General features: G+C 37.6%; 1 protein-coding gene across 1 annotated transcript in view; it reads right to left on the bottom strand.

The window, feature by feature from the left end:
- Positions 1-1,003: 1,003 nt before the first annotated feature.
- LOC126215034 (transmembrane emp24 domain-containing protein 7) overlaps positions 1,004-20,816 on the bottom strand; it is a 29,806-nt gene continuing 9,993 nt past the window's right edge. Inside the window, exons 2-3 of the mRNA XM_049941666.1 lie at positions 11,491-11,736; positions 1,004-1,693 (exon numbers count right to left, since the gene is read on the bottom strand). Coding sequence (XP_049797623.1) covers positions 1,454-1,693; positions 11,491-11,736 — 486 coding nt within the window. The 3' untranslated portion in view covers positions 1,004-1,453. The remainder of the gene's footprint in view (positions 1,694-11,490; positions 11,737-20,816) is intronic.

Here is a 20,816-nt window from a genome sequence, read left to right on the forward strand (position 1 = left end):
TTTTACATTTGAAATGTTAGAATTGTGGATGAGCCAAAATGAGAAAAGTTAAAAATATTCACTGGTACTATCACAAGTCTGTTCTCAAAATACATGCTGCTAAAATGTTGTTAACTGCATAAAATGCAAATGGTACAATCCAGCTATGAAATTGTCATTAACTGATATTAAGAAGAATAAAGATCTCATCTGCATGAGAGAAATGAGATACCTTGTATATATTACACAAAATTTAATGCATTGTGCAAAATACGATTTCGCATACAAGAGCTATCTTCTTCAACTGTAAGTTGCTGGACCAATCCCACTCAAGTTCTGCACCCGTAACACAACAATAACCCTTCACTACCTGTCTACATAAAATTTTACAAGTACATAGGCTCAATATCACCTCACATAAAAAGGTTTCTTTGAGTTTTGCAACAGCAAATAAATTTTTTTAGCATTAATAATGCCAAATCACAGGCTCTATTGGCTAGTTTTAAAAAATTTCCAACTTATTTTAAACAAGATCCTCCAAGATTGTAAAACCATATTCTAGAATTTTAAGTGACTATATCATTATCATCTAAGTTTTTTACTGACGGACTAACCCAGGAAAACTGAATTTCTCAGGCTGTGCATAAAAATATGATGCATGAAACTTGAGTGTTCTTTTGCTCTTTAAATTTTAGTTCACAACAAAATTCTGACTGCAGTTTAACTATATTGATATTCCCAGTCCTGTACAATCCTACTTTCCTGTGCTGTGAACTAATCATGGAAGATGATTTAAACAGCTACAATGATTATAGGAAGTTGGTAACCTACAGTACTATGAAAATAGTACAGATCTTAATTACAGTATGTGCTGTTACATGGACAGGCACCTAAAACTACATACCCACAAATTTTTAAATAAGTTACAGAAATAAAAAGAAACGTTCAACTGGAACTTGGACTTCCTGCTAACATGAGTAATTCATTTTAGCACTTCCCATTGAATGTGAGAAAGAAATATAACTCAAGACGCTGCATACTTTAATCACCAAATTTCATCAGGCACACATACAGAACAAAAAATGAAGGAGAAATAGAAAATGTTACTGCATGCATGTTTTGCCAACCATTCACACACAGAGATGTAAAGCACAATTCCACTTCATGAAATGAGTACATCCCTCAAAACAAAACAAACCATGTATTTTGTACATGTATACACTACAATTTTGATAAGTTAACATATTTCTCTGCAGTTTCCCATTCTTTTTAAATCAAACTACCAATCACACAGGACTCAGTAGCAACAAAATGCTAACAACAGATTGATTGATTTTGATTTAGTCTCCGTGCCAATCCAGACCCAACATTACGAAATGGCAGGCACATTATTCCCTTTCACACGCCCAGCTCAAGCAAATAATAGACACTTTTCCAGTCGCTCAACAGATGCCGCAATTGTCCTGCATGGCCATTACTTGTGGTTAAGCAACATCTGAGATGGTTTCTTCTCCGTGAAGAAGTTCTTCAGGATAAACACTTGGCCAATGGTAACAATCAGTATGGCAACTGTTTCCAGAATTGACCACCACATGACGCGTTCATTCAGATCCTCTGCTCGCTTGCGGCCTTGAGCTTCTCGCAAGCGGTGGTGAGTTTGGTAGTCTATAATTTTGTTCAGTGCTTTGTGAATTTCTGCAGAGGAAGACTCCATCTAGAAACAAACACCAAGAAACAGCTCATTATTACACAGAGTAAGCACACTACCTGAAGGAAATACTTATATTAAAAATTCTGACAAAGAAGGGTGCTGAGAGTAGCTTCTTGGTATGTGTCCTATGTCCCTAAAGAATGCCATTTAGGTACATTTTAAATTTTTGTTAATATAAAGTACCTGCATCAGTTGTTAAATGAGCAAAGTATTATGATTTTGTCCATGGCTGTAGTTCTGCAGCTACAGAATCCAGTAGCACTCGAAAAACCTTTATTCAGTTCACTTTACCAGTTTAACCTGTCACAGAAATGAAATAGGCTCAAATCATTAAAGTGCCTGTCATTTACGACGGTGGCCGAGTTTAGGTTAGTTCTGCGCATCTGACGTCTCAAAACACAGTCAGCCAATGAACAGAGAACGACGTTGCCAGAGCTTGACTGTAGTGCAGAGCACGGACGAGTGTCTTCTGTTTTAGAAACGTTCCGTCATAAATAAAGTAATTGAACAAAAGCAATGTCTTGATAGCAGACTTTCTATAAAAGAAAGTTTGGAAAAAGCATTCTTTATACCAATTGCTTCATATTCTATTAATTAATTAAACCAAACAAGCAATAAGCCTCCTAATTCGGGCGATAGCAAGGAAACTCATTCTCACTAACCACTTTTTTGTAATAAAGAACAGCGATAATTGTTTATTTCCTACTGTACTTCGACGAAACGTGAGTAATTCATAGTCATACCAACAGTGTTTGTCGGTATTTTGTGTGATTCTTTAAAATCCTCCAGGAATTCCGTAGAATGATGAACTGTGTTAGCGTAATGGTTAAGATGTTTGGCTGCTAAGCAAAAGGTTCCGAGTTCAAATCTTGTTTGGTGCTTAATGTTTTCTTTATTTAAAAACAATATCGAAGTGTCTTACTTCATGAATTTTATTTGTTTGAATGTAACTTTTTGAAATTTCTAGTGGCAACTAAAATCAACAATACGGAAAGTATACGCTGTGGACTTTTACCTCTGCAAACTCTTCAAAATTTCGTGCAATGGTTTACTACATTTAATGCTGCTCAATAACTGCGTTGAACACAGAAACAAAATTATGTCATTTATGGGGGGGAAGGTATCAGTCAAAAAGATGTGTAAAAATCAAATTTTTGGACCAAATAGTTTTTGTGAAATCGAATGATAAGTGTGTCAAAGCAGTCGGAACATCACCATGTGTCAGCACAGGCGAGCAGTGCAGTGATGACAAAATCGCGCACAGCGCGGAATGCGGGGAGCACATCACTGTAGCAGCGAAAGGGTTAATGCGGCCGTGGTGGCTTTACTTCATGAACTGTGTGCTCCCCCCTAAATGTAAGTTTGCGAACTATACTATACTATGGCGCTGCTTCACTTGGCGTGTGCAACTGGCAATGCAGCAATCTCCCGCGTCTGGGCGGGCATGTGCAAGCCGCCAAGATAAAAGAATTGAACTATAGTAAGCCAATGTTGAAATAAGAACTGACCAGCGGTGTCCTTTGCTACAGAATCAATTAAACAGTGACATCGCTAAAAATGTACATTACATGCAATGAATAGCAAACAATTAACTACCAGATTCCACGTTATACTCAGTGTGTATGACAAAAGTCAACCACCGGACTTACCAAATCCAGTGATTGAACTTTGTATTACAAAGTATGTACGATGCAGTCTGATAGTTAATTGTTTGCCACTCAACACACAGAACATATATTTTTAGCAACGTCACTGTTTTATTGACTCTGTAGCAAAGGATTCAGCTACCCAATTCTTATTTTGATGTTGGCTGACTGAAGATTTGAGATTATTTCACTTCTGAAGATGACAGTTTAAACTGTTGAAACCAGTAAAGTGAACCAAATAAAGGTTTCCTTTTGCAACTGATAACTGATTCTTTTTTTTTTTTTTAATCTTTATTGGAACAAAGAATTTCCACAACAGAGACATTTCAAAGCATTTTCTGGTCTGTTGTTCTGTCTTCTCTCCATCTACTTTCTTCGTTAGGGTTTATTTTCTTTTTTCTTGGCTCACAGCAGTCTACTACCACCTTGATTTATCAGTATTCCATTCTGGCTATTTAGTGTACATCCACGACTGCCATTTCACAATGATGTATCTCTGGCTTTGAGCCCATACTCTCTTTACAATGCGTGACAAACGCGTGTGTTGTACCTTGCCACAATCGTGTACGAATATTGTATTTTACCTAAAAAGAGGGCTACACACACTGGAATATTTAAGAGTAACTGTTATTTCAAGCATTTTTTTAAAGTGTCAACTCAACTTTGAGGAGTTATATAAGTCAGACCATAATTAAGAGAAAGATTTCCTTTGCACATTTTAAAGATACACTCATTCTCTGCTTAGAGGTGAATTTTTGTTGCTTTCCAATTAGTCATTTTGTCCTGACAACGGTGAGTACAGTTTGCCTACGTATCAACAAGGCGAAAAGTGTAAATGCAAGCTCTGTTGCCTTTGACAGTTCTTATGGGTTTATGCACATTAACGTGCATGAAGTGCTACTATCACATGTTATATTTATTTGCTTCTGCATCTAATGTGTACCACATGCTCACTTATGCCATGTTGCCAGACATCTGAAACAGTATTTCCACTTGATTATTCTTTGTTGCAGTGTTTACTTTGTGGCTTCCCATCAGATAGGAAACAATTATGCAGCCCATCATCATTTTGTACTGCTGTTAGTCTTCTTTAAATAATTAGTTGTCTTGTGTGCAACCATACATCATTTACAGAGCTGTCACACGTCCACAGTAATCAGTGGCCTTTAATCCACATGCTTGCTTTGAGGCCAAAAAATAACAGGATATAATCAGTTCCATATCACATCCAGTAAAGAAACTTCTGAATGTATTGGTATTAGTGAAAGTGCAATCAACTGAATTTTGAGGGAACACACAGAAACTTCATGTCTTGTGTCACCAAAAGAAGTACTGGCAGACAACAGAAGCTTGCGCTGTTATAATTTTCAACAGTCCTGTCAGCAGTAATTTAATTATTGATTTATTAGCGAACAGTTCCAATGATACTCTGTCATCATCAGGCCCTCCAAATATATAATGGCTGAATTTTCCCGAGAGGTATCAATCAGAAAGTCCCATGTGAAAGTAACTGGTATCCACATCAGCTCCCATAGTAAGCAACCACACACAGTATGGCCATGATTGCTTACTACAGAAACTGATACAGATACTTTCTATTTCCACGTAGGAAAATTCAGTCACTATATATTTAGAGGGCCTGATGATTAAGTGTTTCATCAGAAACAGTTGCCAATAAATTGATAATCAAATTACAGCTGATGATAATGTAAAAAATTGTAGTTTTCATATCCATTGGGTCCTCTCCTATTCGAGGGTAGTTGGAACGCAGTATCCCCGACAATGTTAAATTTAGTGATTGGCTTCCCTGTATTTCAGGAACCATTGTAGCCATTGACATGAAACTTTTACAGGACATTGAACTGTATGTTCTGAGTCTACCGAACAACAATAATTGCATTTTAGCCACTGCTTTCAGAAATACAATTTTTAATCACACAGTTAAAATTTTGTGTACTTCTTTTGTATGTTATCCTAAATAGTTTTAATTATACATGCCATTATGTTGTTCTTTTAGTTCAGTAGACTCAGGATATGTATGTTATTATTCCCTGAAAATTTGAACACACTACTTGAAGTGGTTTCTCAAATTTAGAGAAAAATGCAACAGAAAATGCAAATTTTCAGCAACGGTTACTAAAGCTTCACAAGCCTGTGATTCAATATATGCTTAATTTTTTATTCTTAGTCATTCAGAAGCACCCTGCACCATATTGCATGTCATCCTCTTGATCTTTTTCCAAGTATTTTTTCTTCTTTTCTTCTTTCTGGAATCCTTAGTGGCCAAATGTCCTGCGTATTCTGCTTTACCAATGCGAACCTTGCCCATCCGTTCAAGTTCTCTTATGCAGTTTGCTCCAAGATTAATTCCCATATGCTGTAGCACTTTCACCCTACCAATGTTGCCATCATTAAAAGCAATAAAAGCATCACTGACCCCTCACTTTAGTGTCTTCATTCCAACAAAAACATTTTTTGGTAAGCGAGTCCATATAAGATTACTGAATGACTCATTGGGATTTTGAGTCTGACCACGCAGACACTTCTTGAGTAATTCAGGATTTGTCAGGTCTCTGTAAATAGGTTTTATGATATCCATGACTTCTTCTGGGATGGAATGTTTATAGCTGTATGAACGGTTTGAGTACTGGGCATTGCAGTAATTGCACCATGAATCAGGTCCAGGAGGGCAAAGGTGGTGTACTGGTTTTTCATCAGCTGACAGTCTGTTGAAGAAGGTAGCCCATACTGCCTGCTTCATTTTCAACAAACCCTCAGTATTATTTCTAATCGCCATCCCATAATATGGCTCTAGTTCATCAATCGTTTTGTCTGTCACCCTGCCTCTTATGGTTTTAACATCAGAAAGTTTCTTGTCTCTCAAACTTTGTTTCAACTTCCTCAATATGGTGCCCATCCTCTTCTGGACATGGCCAACACATTCCAGTTTTGTGATAATCTTCTCACAGTAAGGCTGAGTGGCTACTACACTGTTATATGCTTTTGAGTCTTCATCACCTAAGAAGTCAGTGTAACACACTCCCCTTTCTGATTTACACTTATAAAAATGTTTGATTAAAATCTGGAAACCTATTACCTCTCCAGTATTCACACTGGTCACCATAACAACAGAATTCTTAGAACTGTAGCCATGCTTCTGCCAAGTGCCATCAAAAGCTACTGGTATGTCAATCATACAATCATTTACAGGGTGTCTACGTGGACAAGAAAAAAAAAATTCCCGGATTTCCCAGTTAAAAACACGATTTCTCCCAGATGAAATTACGTATAAAGCGGGTGAAAATACATCCGTGTTAAGCAACAGTATACTTTCCCTGGGAGCTGTGAAACCTATCAGTCCTTTGAATCATAAAGGTCTTATACCGACGGAGGACGTCCCAGCACTTTAGAAAACGAAATCCAGGAAAAACAATAAAATTTGGAAAGATGTTTGATGCAAGACAATATGCACAGAGTTTATTTTCGTATTGCGAAAGTATACACACAAATTCCACAAATTACAGCACGGTAGCTTCGGAAACTCTAAAATAGAGATTGTGTTGAGCGATGCACTCGTCAGCCAGTCATAGCTCATGTCACGTGATCTCGCTAGCGAATGACGGCAGTTAATCAGAGCACAAGGCCTACGAGAAAGACAGGCCGCGGCGCGTACGTTACGAAGGTAGGCTGAGCTCGCTCAACTCAGGAAAGTGCGTTTCTACAGCGGTTAACTCTTAAGTAGATGTGTATGTATGAACGAGAATTGCATCATGTATTGGCATCCACTGTTATTAGTCCTACAATGATAGAAAGTCCGTAGGCCTACTAACAGGCTCTAATTTGGCAATTAAAATTGTGCCAAAATGATTATCAGTTACGCAGAAAAGTCGAGGTGTTCTGGCATGAAAAGACTTGTGACATTACTCAGTAACACATTATGCACATTTTTTTTAAGGTCAATTACACTTTTCTGCCATCGATCGCATAATTTTTTATCTATGTAAGAACAACATTAAATATGAAAACTAACTTTAAGCTCGGTCTTTTTTTAGCGTGTGTTACACGTTAAGTCATATCAAATACAAATGTGCCGGTAAAATTTTAAATAGTGGCATAAATGACTTATCTCCTGGGCCCGACATTTTTCAAGTGACTGATCCTCAAAGTGTTACGTTTTGAATGAGAGTTATAACGCCCTGTGATTTAAGAAATTTACTGCACATTCTCACACGTAACATAAATCATCTTGCGTGGAAATTTCCTTTGAAAGTAACGCATCTCAAGCCACTATTCGTAATATTTACTGGTGATCTGTTAGAAATGTAAACAATTGTGACGTCACGCATATTGAATGCACGTTAGTTGTTACAGACATACTGCATAATCTTCGACCTAAAGCCTTTGACACTTTACGGTGTCGACAAACTGGTCTGTGCATTGTGTAAATTACCCATTATCTATGCAACTAAACTTTTATTTTAGTGTTATTCCCTGATTTATGTTTCATTGCTGCAGTATTATTCAGCAGTAGTGGACGAAAGTTCTTTGTCAGAGTATCAGATCTTACACGTCAAACCTACAAAACTTTAACTGAAATCTAAAACAATGAAAAATCCCGGAATTCTAAGAAATTCCCGGGTTTTTCCCGGATGAAAAAATTCCCGGGTTTTTCCCAGATCTCCCGGATGTCCCAGGCCGTATACACCCTGATTTATTTCAACAGCTTCATTTGCAGCACCCTTCATTGACTCACATGCAACAGATGCCACAGCAGCTCCAATAAATCCTGCATACTTGTCAATCTTACAAGATGAGCAAGGCATAAAACCACCTAACATTTACTTCAAAATAATTATCTTTACACATATCAGAATTCCAAAATGAATGAGTATATTTACACCTGGCACAATTAATGATAAGTTTCCTGGATAGTCTCCACATATTTGATAACACACACACATTCACCTAACACCCTTGTCAGGATGTGTAAATCTATCAGAATATACGCTAACCTACCATTCACACCACTTTCGTTTTGAGGAAACTGTGTGTCACAATGTTTTATTTTAATCTTCAAAGCACTAACGGGTGTTTCTCTGGGTACTGGCGAGTCTGCCTGTATTTCATTGTCTGTAACTTCACATGCCACATGCTGAACACAATGTTTCCCTTTATTCGAAAATCTATTACTATGAAGCCCACATTTCTTAAAAACACTTTTTTTGGTGTCATACTTCACTTTTTGAGAGATTTATCAATCTATTCGTCACTTTTCCTCGGAAAAATGTTAGCACTTCGACATACAATGCGTGTTTATACTATGAAACGATACAATACGATTTTTGACAATGCTACCAATACAAACACGTAATTTATCCTTTATGACACAGCAATCTACAGCCTCCTATATAAAAAATTACCAATTTTATTAGATCGAGATGTAATGCAAGTGAAAATTTTAACATTTTCAACCGGTGTAGATTATATTTAAAAAATAAAATAAAATACTTCCCATGGAAGTTTATAAGTGATATACGGGGTGTTCAAAAAGTCTCTCCGCAGAAGTTATTAATTTATTGAATAGTCATTTTTACTTACAAATTTTCACATTAAATGTTGAAAGTGTCCCCCTGTTGTTGAATACACAATTCAATTCGCCTAATCATGTCTCCAAACACAAGCTGTAACATTTCTTCTGTAACAGAAGCAATGAAAGTGAATATTGCAGTTTCAATTCATCGATGGCTTTCGGACGGTTTTTATAGACAGTTGCTTTTGCTGCACCTCAGAAAAAAAAGTCAGACGGTGTTAGGTCAGGTGATCGTGGAGGATCAAAGTCCCTGTGAAATTATGTGATCACCAAAACCATCAGCAAGCAGTGACACTGAAACGCGACCTGAATGCGCGGTTGCACGATCTTGTTGAAAATAACCGTTCAGTATTTCACTTAACACAAGTTTTCCTGTGAATGGGTACAGAATATCACTGCAGTATCATTGTGCGTTTATTGTTTCACTGAGAACCACGGGACCCACAATCCGACGTCTAGAAATTGCAATCCAAACTCCTATTTTCACGGAATGAAATGGTTCCTCATGAATACACAATGGATTTGCAATACTCCACATACGAGAAGTTTGTGAGTTCATGTACCCGGATAAATGAAACCACACCTCATCAGTTAAGAATCTCTCTTCCATTTTGTTGAACGAAATTTTTGAACCATTAACAATAATGCAGTCTCTTGCCATGATCAGCATTTTTCAGCTCTTGCACAACTGTCACTTTGTATGGGAAAAGTTCTAATTTTTTCCTTACAGCTGTGTGGGCTGTTCCGACACTAACATCGATTTCCTGGGAGAGTTTTATTACTGACTTGTTCGGACTTGAATAGTTTATCCTCAGACAAAATGCTAGGATGACCACTTTTCGGTGCATCTGTCACTGAAACCGTACTTCGAAATTTGTTAATCAAATCTTGCACAGTATCGCAATGTGAGTGTGTTGTCTCCGGGAAAACTGAATTAAATGTTTGATGAACTGAAACTATGTATTTACCGCCAGCTTTGAACACTTGTTCGACTAAAACCACACGTTCTTCAATGGTTAGCATTTTAACAGTGACAAAAACGAAACAAAGGAACTAAACTAAAATGTTCGCGTCAACACGTAACGACACACACCAACGATGCTACTGACGCTGGCTGAGATAAATGAAACAGTGGAATTTTGGGAGAGTCCACTTGAAGGGAAGTAACCCAGGCAGGCGAACAATCATACGGCATGCACGGCTAACAATCATACTGCACTGCCCAGAGACTTTTTGAACACCCCGTATGTATCTTTTTATTCGGAAAATTGCAAATTTTATGAGATAAAAATCCAAAAATGTGAAAAAAAATTTTCCACTGTAACTCCCCTTAACAGGGCTGGATATGCTATAGTTTGCACCGGACATATTTATGCAGGGGGGGGGGGGGGGGCATAGAAAAGAAAATCCACAACCTCCAGTTTCCAACAGTAGCTGCTGTATTGGAGAAGTTACCGTCTGAAGTGGAAGACATTCCTGATATGAGTGAAACAACCCCTTGGCGTTCCATTTGGAAACTGGGTTTATGAGAGATGGTGTAGTGCAAATAAGCATGTGTCGCCCAGCTCTACAACACTAGGGCATTGCCACAGTGACAAACAAAATCATATGATCTGATTGTCCATAATGGACGTGTAAAGCCCATGCAGCGAGGCCATTTTTATTGTCAGAGTTGTTCTCTTACCGTACGGAGTATGTATTATGTATGGTCCCACATCAACGACAAAATTAATAAACACATTAATTTATCCATTTTGAATGTTTCCATAAATTGCATTGTAGGGGATACTTTAATAATTTTTATTGAAACATTACTAGTTTTGGGCTCAAGCCCACCATTTGATGGTAGCACTGACTTCTTTGCAAGTTTTACAACTGTACCTTCCTGAAATGCCCTCCTTTACATAGTATATGACACAGGTTTGATTTTCTTTTACAATCCATACTGATCAATTAACTGAATTAACATGTAAAGGAAGGCTTTTCAGGAAGACACAGATGTAAAATTTTCGAAGTAGTCAATGCTACCATCTGACAACGAGCACAGCCCCGAAACTAGTAATTCTGCAATAAAATCATTCCAAAAAATCTTGTGACTGGTTGCAGTATTTCCTACTGTGCAAAATCAATAAACGATTAATAAACACACATGTGCAAAGTGTTCATTATAATAAACATAATAATGCCTTATCCTCTGTAACAATTTTACATCAACTGACGTCCCCAACTTCTTCCAGCAAGATAAGTCAAAATCGTTTGTGTGAATAGAACTATGACAATTGACAACTGGAGCAACTGAGTTCAATAGACACGCAACCACCTGTTGCAGAAGAATGCCTATACTTCGAGGAAGGCAACTCTAATACTCAGCCACGAGCAACCCAATATAGTGAGCGATTATCCCTGACCGTGTGGGGAAAAAGACCAACTGAATAAAAAAAATTTTAATATAACAAGTTGTAGCAGTTGTAAATGTATTCAACAAAACATTCTGGCGGATAAAACTTAAATTTTTCTGCAAACTAGAGGATTAAGTGGTCCGTGTATACGACTGCCAAACGTACCTGTGTCATGACAGTTATGTGCTCTCCAATGCCCGGGAGAGGCTTCTCTTCTCCCACTTGCCAATCCATATAGACCAGCTTGTGGGAGAACGTGGAAAATTCATTGCTGAAACAGGCTGTGTATATGCCTGTCTCAGCAGAGATAAATGTGTGGCTATCAAATTGCTTTTTCACTTGTCTGTAGATGATCTCCCCACGGGGAGCCTGCAGCTGGACGTCCACATCGTACTGCCCTCCTGTAACCACCTGCAAAATTGAATTAAACAGTGTAATAAAAACTCCTATTAATGCCCACGACAATATGTAATAAGTAAAGGTTGACAATCTCAACTATGTATAAATCTGTTAATGTATTGTTCACATTAAAGTATGGAGAGTGAGACACTTTCAAATAAAACAAAAACATCAGAGGCTACACTATTTAGGTGGCACAGTTATACAAATGTATTTTCCAAATAAATAAAACGTAAATACTACAAGTCGATTCATACAAGCTGTACGCCCTAGACATTTCTGGAATCATTTGACATATTGCAATTCTGTTTTGGTCCAAATGAATTGAAACAAAGTCTTCACTAAATGATATACAGCATATTTTCATAGCGATATTAATTAAAGACATATTGGTATCGACTTTACTTTTTCAAAAGGAAATATAGCAAGTATAATTGCATAGAGTTCTGCAGACAGAGTCAGTTGACATAAAACTTTTCTGGGTACGGTACTGCGTCATATTGTATAAAACTACTAGTGCTATATTTGTCTGGGGCAACATGACAAATCTGCAGTGGCAGAACATCAGCAAGATTGTGGAAAAGAAATAAAATTCAGTGAAGCCTGTGTGTTGGCCAAGCAGCCGATAATGAAATGAAAAATCAGAGATGCCATCAGAAATATTTAAACAACCTAAGAATATGAATCGAGAGGATGGCCTCAGGCTTGCCCTATCTTGGCTGCCAGCAATCAGATCACAATAGACCGCACTGTCAACTCTAGGTACAAGCACTACCGACGAGTAACTGCTGCCACGTGGCCGACGTCCAGCATTTGGTATATAGCAGCCAACTTCTCATTCACCGGTGACCACCAATCGTGGCACGTAAGGGCCAATAGACAACAGAGGTTACATTCTCCCTCCACCTCAATAACCTGTTAAAATAAAGTTCGCTCTCCTTCCTCCTCAAGTGCCCTTCAAATGAAGTGAACTATCTTTTTAAAATTATAACATAATGGCATGCACAGTGAACAGTAATAATAAAATATAAGGAACACTGCACAGGTAGAACACACCAGTAGACCCAAAGAAGGCTGCGGCAACCGTGGCCGAAACGTCGGTTTTTCTCCAGCAGTAGTTTTATACAATATGACACGGTACCAAACCAGAAAAATTTTATGTCGAAATACAGTAAGCTTATCTATTATCGATGTACAACACCTGCTGAATGCTGGAAACGTTTTGTGATAATAGGTACATACTGGGAGTTCCAGACATGTTGCGACAAATTTCTACAGGAGGTGGGGCACATCGTAAGGATGGAGAATTGCATAGCAACCTGTGATCACAAATGTTGGGGGTGAGTGCTAGCACAGGTTGGCAATCAGAAAAGAAACAAGAGAGTGATTTGTTTGAGACACTCAGTGGACATAACGAGTACACACGGTGTACGAAATGAATACAACTCTAATGTTACAACAGATGCTCGACGGATGCCACGACGGACTGACGTGCTCGAATCCACGCCCCTTGCTCATCAGATCCTCGATTTGGTTCTGTGGGGATTCACGAAATCTCTCACGTATCGCAATCTTGTGGAGTCTGAAATGGATCTTGTCACAAGAACTGTCATGCAGCTGCTACAGTCAAAGAAACACCCAGTGTATTTGAGCGTGTCTAGCAGTTTATGCTCCATCAATGTCAAGCACGTGTGGCATCTTACAGTGCAAAAAAGAGTATCTGTTGCAACATTACAGCTGTATTCATGTTGTGCACCAACATATACATTATGTCCAATAAAGGTTTCAAATTAACCATTCTCTCACCTCCTTTCTGATCTTCAACCTCTGCTACCACTTACCCCTAATGTTTGCAGCCACTAGTTGGTATGCAATTCTCCATCCTTTCAATGTGCTCCATCGTCCCCTAGAAGTTTGCTGCAACATTTGAGACATCATGTATATTCATACCCATGGAAAAGTGAGTGATGTTTAACCAACCAAAAATCACAATGGGAGTTGTTAGATAGATACTAATTAAAAAGCTGCCCATACTCTCGCAAGCCAGCACCCGGCATTACATTATGAAAAGTTGTGTAACCTCCCGTACACCATCTAAAGACGACCCTCTAAAGATCTAAAAACTGGTTTATGGAAGAAACAAGTATTTCAAAAAAAGTGACCGGTTGCAGTTTTCTGTGTCACATTTGGATCTGCAGGTGGGATGTCATCAGAAGAAACAAAATTGTCAATCTACCAACTGGAGAGTGGAATGTTAGATGCCGTAATCATGATGTAGGTTAGAAAATTCAAAAAGGGAAATGGATAAGTTGAAGTTAAATATAGTGGGAATTAGTGAAATTCGCTGGCAGGAGGAACAGGACTTCTGATCAGGTGAATACAGAGTTATAAATACAAAATCAAGTACAGGACATGCAGGAGTGGGTTTAAAAATGAATAAGAAAATAGGAATGTGGATACACTAATATGAACAGCACAGTGACCGCATTACCAAAGCCAAGATAAGACACGAAGCTCATGACTATCACAATAGCAGAAGTTGGGGAAATACGGAAGCGTCCGATCCCGCCCGTCTGCTTTGACCCATGATGTCACAAATACGGCGGAAACAAAAACACACACACACACACACACACACACACACACACACACACACACTCTCTCTTTCCACAAGAAGCCTAATGACACTAACGGGACAAGAGCGGGAAATGGGGTGTTTTGGGTGGGGGGGCAAACTAAATATAAACAAATTTAGACGCCTTGCATAGCTACAAAGTGTAAGTGAAGACAGCCATGCATGAATACCCACCCACCTTCCCAGGGGTCGTAACCCCTGCAACCCATAGAAGATAAAGATGCTTCAGTAGCTGATTAGTGTTTTTTGTCTTTTTAAAAAAAAAATCTCACGGGATAGAACGAACAGATCAGAAAGATAAATATAATAAACTAAAACAGAAATTGGAGGAAACAGATAATTAAAATAAGTAATAACTGTTTTTAAATTTTAAAAAAATCTCACGAGATAGAACGAACAGATCAGAAAAGTAAATAAAATAAGATAGAACAGAACTGGAGACAGCCACACTCAAACCAAACTCCGCACCGTCATGACGTCACACACAACACCCTTACGTCACTGGTCAAAGCCGACGCGTGGGATCGGACGCTTCTGTCGACCCGAAGTTGGCATATCAACTAGCTCCACAGATGATTAAGAGATGGAAGAAATGTATAATAATACAAATGAAATTATCTGGATACTTAAAGGAGACAAACACTTAATTGTGATGGAGGACTGGAATTCGATAGTAGGAAAGGAAGAGAACGAAAACCAGTAGGTGGATGTGAACTCGGGGGAAAGGAATGAAAGGGGAAGCCACCTAGTAGAATAGGAATGCACAGAGTACAATTTAATCATTGCTAATACTTGGTTCAAGAATCATGAAAGAAGGGTGTGTACAGGGAAGAGACCTGGAGACACCACAAGGTTTTAGATTGCTTATATAATGGTAGGACAGATATTTAGGAACCAGACTTTGAAGTGTAAGACATTTCCAGGGACGGTTGTGGGCTCTGACCACAATTTATTGGTTATGAACTATGGATTAAAACTCAAGAAATTGGATAAAAGTAGAAAATTAAGGAGATAGGACCTGGATAAGTTGAAAGAACCAGAGGTTGTTGAAAGTTTCAGGAGGAGCATTAGGCAATGGTTGACTGGAACGGGGCACAGCTACAATACAAGATGAATGAGAAGCTGTAAGAGATGAAATAGTGAAGGCAACAGAGGATCGACTAGAAAAAAGCAAAGCCTGGTAGAAAACATTGGATAACATGAGATATGCTGAATTGAACTGATGAAAGGAGAAAATATAAAAATGCACCGAATGAAGCAGGCAGAAGGGAATACAAGCATTAAAAATATCACATTGGCAGAAAGTCCAAAATGGCTAAGCAAGAATGGCTACAGGACAAATGTAAGTATTTAAAAACACATTTCCCTAGGCAAAAGATAGATACTGCGTACAGGAAAATTTGGGGAAATGAGAAGCATCTGTATGAATACCAAGAGTTCAGATGGAAAACCAGTCCTAAGCAAAGGATAAAAAGCTGGAAGGTGAAAGGGTCTATACAAGAGAGATTAACTTGAAGGCAATATTACTAGAAGGGGAAGTGGATATAGATCAGGATGAGATGGGAGATGTGATAATGCGAGAAGAATTTGACAGAGCTCTGAAAGACCTGGGAGTAGATGACATTCCATCAGACTACTGACAGCCTTGGGAGAGCCAGCTGTGACAAAACTCTTCCATCTGGTGTGCAAGATATATGACCAAACGAAATACCATCAGACTTCAAGAAGAATACAATAATTCAATTCCGAAGAAAGAAATTGCCAACAGGTGTGAAAATTACCGAACTATCAGTTTAATAAGTCACGACTGCAAAATGCTTTACAGAAGAATGAAAAACTGGTACAAGCTCAGGGAAGATCAGTTAGAATTTCGGAGAAATGAACACGCATGCAAGGCACTACTGACCTACGGCTTAGAAAATAGGTTAAAGAAATGCAATCCTATGTTTATATCATGTCCAGACTTTGAGAAAGCTTTTGATAATGTTGACTGGAGTACTCTGACATTCTGAAGGTAGCAGGGGTAAAACACAGGGAGCGAAAGGCTATTTACAATTTGTACAGAAACCAGACGGCAGTTATAAAAGTCAAGAGGTGTGAAAGGGAAGCAGTGGTTGAGAAAGGTCCAAGACAGTGTTGTAGCCTATCTGTACATGGAACATGCAGTAAAGGAAACCACAGAAAAAAAAATTCAAGCAGGAATTAAAGTTCACAGAGAACAAATAAAAACTTTCATTTTCCAGTGACATTGTAATTCTGCCAGAGACAGCAAAGGACTTGGAAGAGCAGTTTAATAAAATTGACAGTGTCTTGAAAGGAAGACATAAGATTAACATCAACAAACACGGAATGGAAACAGGTGACGCTAAGGAAATTAAATTAGAAAAGAAGACAAAGTAGTATATGAGTTTTGCTATGTGGGCAGCAAATTAACTGATGACAATCGAAGTGGAAAGGATGTAGACCGGCAATGACAAGGGAAGCGTTTAGGAACAAGCAAAATTTTTTAACATCAAATATAGACTTAAGTGTTAGGAAGTATACTTCTAGAGCATAGCCATGTATGGATGTGAAACATGGACAATTAAGAGTTTACATAAGAAGAGACTAGAAGCTTCTGAAATGTTGTGTTACAGATGAATGCTGAAGATTAGATGGATAGATCAAGAAACTAATGAGGTGGTACTGAACGGAAATGGAGAGACAAGAAATTTGTGGCACAACTTGACCAAAAGAAGTCATTGGTTGATAGGGCACATACTGAGACATCAAGGGATCATCAGTTTAGTACTGGAGGGAATTGCAGAGGGAAAGATGAATACAGTGAGCACATTCAGAAGGACGTAGCCTGCAATAGTTATTCGAAGACGAAGAGGCTCGCACTGGATAAAATGGCATGGAGAGTTGCCTCTAACAAGTCTTTGGACTGAAGACCACAACAACAACAACAACAACAACAACAAAAACAAAAAAGAAATATAGTAATTTCAACTGCCAGCATGATAGTTCTAATAGAGATGAATTGAAATGCAGATGACTCCTCGCAATCAAACTACTAGTTTCCCAGAAATTACAATATTTGGAGCTTAAGATTGATCTGCTTTGAACATGAAATCAATTGCTGTCTTACCCACAAGTTCATTTTATTATATGACACTGTTGTGTCAGGCTGATGGGCTTGGCACAGCAGTTCATTTGGATGACAATGGAATTAGAATAGCTTACACGGTCTCAGAAATATCTGAGGTGAACAGATGCTGAAAAAGTAACTCTCATAAAACTCAGTCATATGCATCACCAACTTCTCCATCTGAAATTAAGAGATTTATGCATTCTCTCACAAATAAAAGCTCATTTGGTTTTGATGGTGTTTCCAATAGAGTATTAAAGATGTGTTCACATACAATTAGCAAAGACTTATCTGAAATACGTTATGCATCAGTAACTCGAGGCATTTTTCCAGTGGAACTGAAATATACCTTTGTTAAACCCCTCTTTTCTTAGCAAACCACAGTTTGGGTTTCAGAGGAGCTACTCTATTGAGAATGCCATTTACATGTTCACTCAACAAATTTCACAATCATTAAATAATAAAATGGCACCAGTTGCATTTTCTGCACCCTATCTAACACAACTGACTGTATGGACCACCATATTTTCCTAGATAAAATGAAGTTTTAAGGTACTGATGGTACAGCCAACAAACAGACGTCATATCTAACCAAAAGAATCCAGAATGTTGTACATAGTAATTCAACCAATATTGTTCTGGGATTTAATTCTGACTGGGGATAAATCATGTATAGAGTTTCCCATGACTCAATCTTAGGCCCAATATTGTTCCTCTTACATGTAAACAATCTTCCATGCAATATACAAGCAGAGTCAGTTCTTTTCGCAGATGACAATAGTACTATAATCACTCCAGGCACACATACAGAAACAGAATAAATGGTAAACAATGTTGTCAAAAGTATCCTTGACTGGTCAATGATACCTCAATTTTAAAGAGAGACAACATATTCAGTTCTGCAAATCTAGGGGGTACCAAACCAATGATAAGTATAGCACATGATGGGGAAATAATAAATAGGATGGAAACTTCAAAATTCTTAGGTGTCCATATTGACAAGAATTTAAACTGGGAAAAAGCTCATTTTTAACTCCTAATACAACTTAGGTTAGCCTCATTTTAATTTTGAATCACTGGAAATTTTGGGGAAAGGCAAATCAGTAAGTCCATATATTTCACATATTTTCATTCAATGTCACATAGAACAATGTTCCTTGGTAACTCATCTCAAAGAGAGTCTTCATTGCTCAAAAACATGTTGTAAGAATAATGTGTGGTGCTCACTGCTAATCATCTTTTAGACAGCTGTTTCAGGAGCTGGGCATTCTGATTACTGCATCACAGTATATTTATCCATCATGGAGTTTGTTTTCAATAATCCAGTGCAGTTCAAAAGGAAAAATGATGTACATAATTACAATACCAGAAGGAAAAGATATTCATTATTCCACATTAAGGTTGTATTTAGCAGAAAAAGGGGTGAACAATGCGCCAACTAAAATTTTTATCATTTACCCAGTGATATAAAATGTCTGGCACACAGCAAAGGTAAATTTGGAAACAAACTAAAAACGTTTATTACTGCCAACTCTGTAGAAAAATTTTTATTACTGTAATGTGCAAAAAATGATGGGTAGAAACTACTCTCATCTGTATGCAGGTGTTCAGAAATTTCCGTTACAAACTTCTTGGACCTGCAGAGGAGAGTGAGTACGTAAATATTTTGAACAGGAACCCATGTCCGGAAATATACCATTTCCATTTTACGATGGTTTCAGTTCGGATGTTTAATACATCCACTTCTGCCTGAGGAATTGAATTAGGTGTGAGACAGTACAGCTATTAGGTAACAATTTTAAAGTAAACATAATGAAACATCCATTTATTACCTAACCATATTTGCTTGTATTAACACTTATTATACGTTTACATTATTCCGTAACAAAAAAGAACCCAGCATATTGTATGTACAGGACAGTACCGATGCTTTACAACAGTGGCTCGATGTGGTGACCACCAACGTTATTATAGACATTGTACCTGTCATCCTGTCTACACTACTGTATACCAGGACCAGCAATTCTGAGACTTCTCTGCCCATCTGAACTGAAACTGTCTTAGAACAGAAACAGTATGTTTTTAGACAAGGGTTTTCCATTCAAAATATTATGTACTTATTTCTCTCCACAAGTTCCAGAAATTTGTAACTGGAATTTCTGAACACCCTGTATATTAAAGAAAAGTAAAAAATTTTATAAATGTTCAGCATGCAGCCACATTTAAAAATTAAGCTGTGTTGTGTATGTAAAATGACTTGTTCCACAAAGATTATGATTTAACTTGCAAATGATCCATTGAACATGAAACCAACTAACTCCAAGGTGGTGACTGATGAGAAATCCACCATTACATTTTGTAATGCATTGGGACCTAAGGTTCTAGGGAGTTCCAACATTTGCGGTGATGAAGAGATGGACTACATTGAAAAACCTTCTAAGCTTAAGTTGAAGAGATACTACTTTGGAACCTGAAACGTAAATTCTCTTCTGAAAATTGGGAAACAGAAGGAATTGGAATTATTTCTACAGAAAAACTCTATAAAAATTTTAGCTGTGCAGGAAACAATGTTCTTGGATGAGAACATAGGTGATACACAGTATTACACAATTTCCAATTGGAAACCAGCAATATGAATAATGGACAACCTGGAGTTAAAATCTTTTGGGTTATTAGGCCGCATCATGTTTCATGACGCGGCCTAATAACCCAGAAGATTTTAACTTCAATGACAATGCCCACAAAAGCCTGCAGACTTACAATGGAAAACCTGCCAAAGTTAGTAACAGCACTCTTTGTAAAAAATCTGAGATAGTATAAGTACTTCTCGGTGACTTCAACGTGTAAGTTGGGAAGGAAAAGACATTTATAAATATTACCAGTGAATATCCATCAACTTAAGAACAAAAAGAAATGGTGAAACAGTGACAAAAACGTGTAAAAAATATTCCAGTCAAAACTGATGCCCACATTTTTGCAAGCTACCAAGAAAAGCAAAAACTCTGATATCTCCAAATCCAAACTTAGGAGAACTCCAACTGAATCACATAGCCATATCTAAAGTGAATATCATGGAAATTATGAATGTTCAAGTAATCAGAAATGGGGCATATGATTCACATCTTTATCTTTTCAAGATTAAAATACAATTTCACCCATCAAAAAAATAAATAAATAAATAAAAATAATAATAATAATAATAATAATAATAATAATAATACAACCAAGAAAGCAATAAGGTACAACTCCTTTACTATAGCTAATACTACAATAGAAAATATAGAAACAATTAAAGAGACTCAGACAACAGAACAAAGGCGACAGGCA

The sequence above is a fragment of the Schistocerca nitens genome, chromosome 12 (assembly GCF_023898315.1).
Source record: "Schistocerca nitens isolate TAMUIC-IGC-003100 chromosome 12, iqSchNite1.1, whole genome shotgun sequence".
Lineage (NCBI taxonomy): Eukaryota > Metazoa > Arthropoda > Insecta > Orthoptera > Acrididae > Schistocerca > Schistocerca nitens.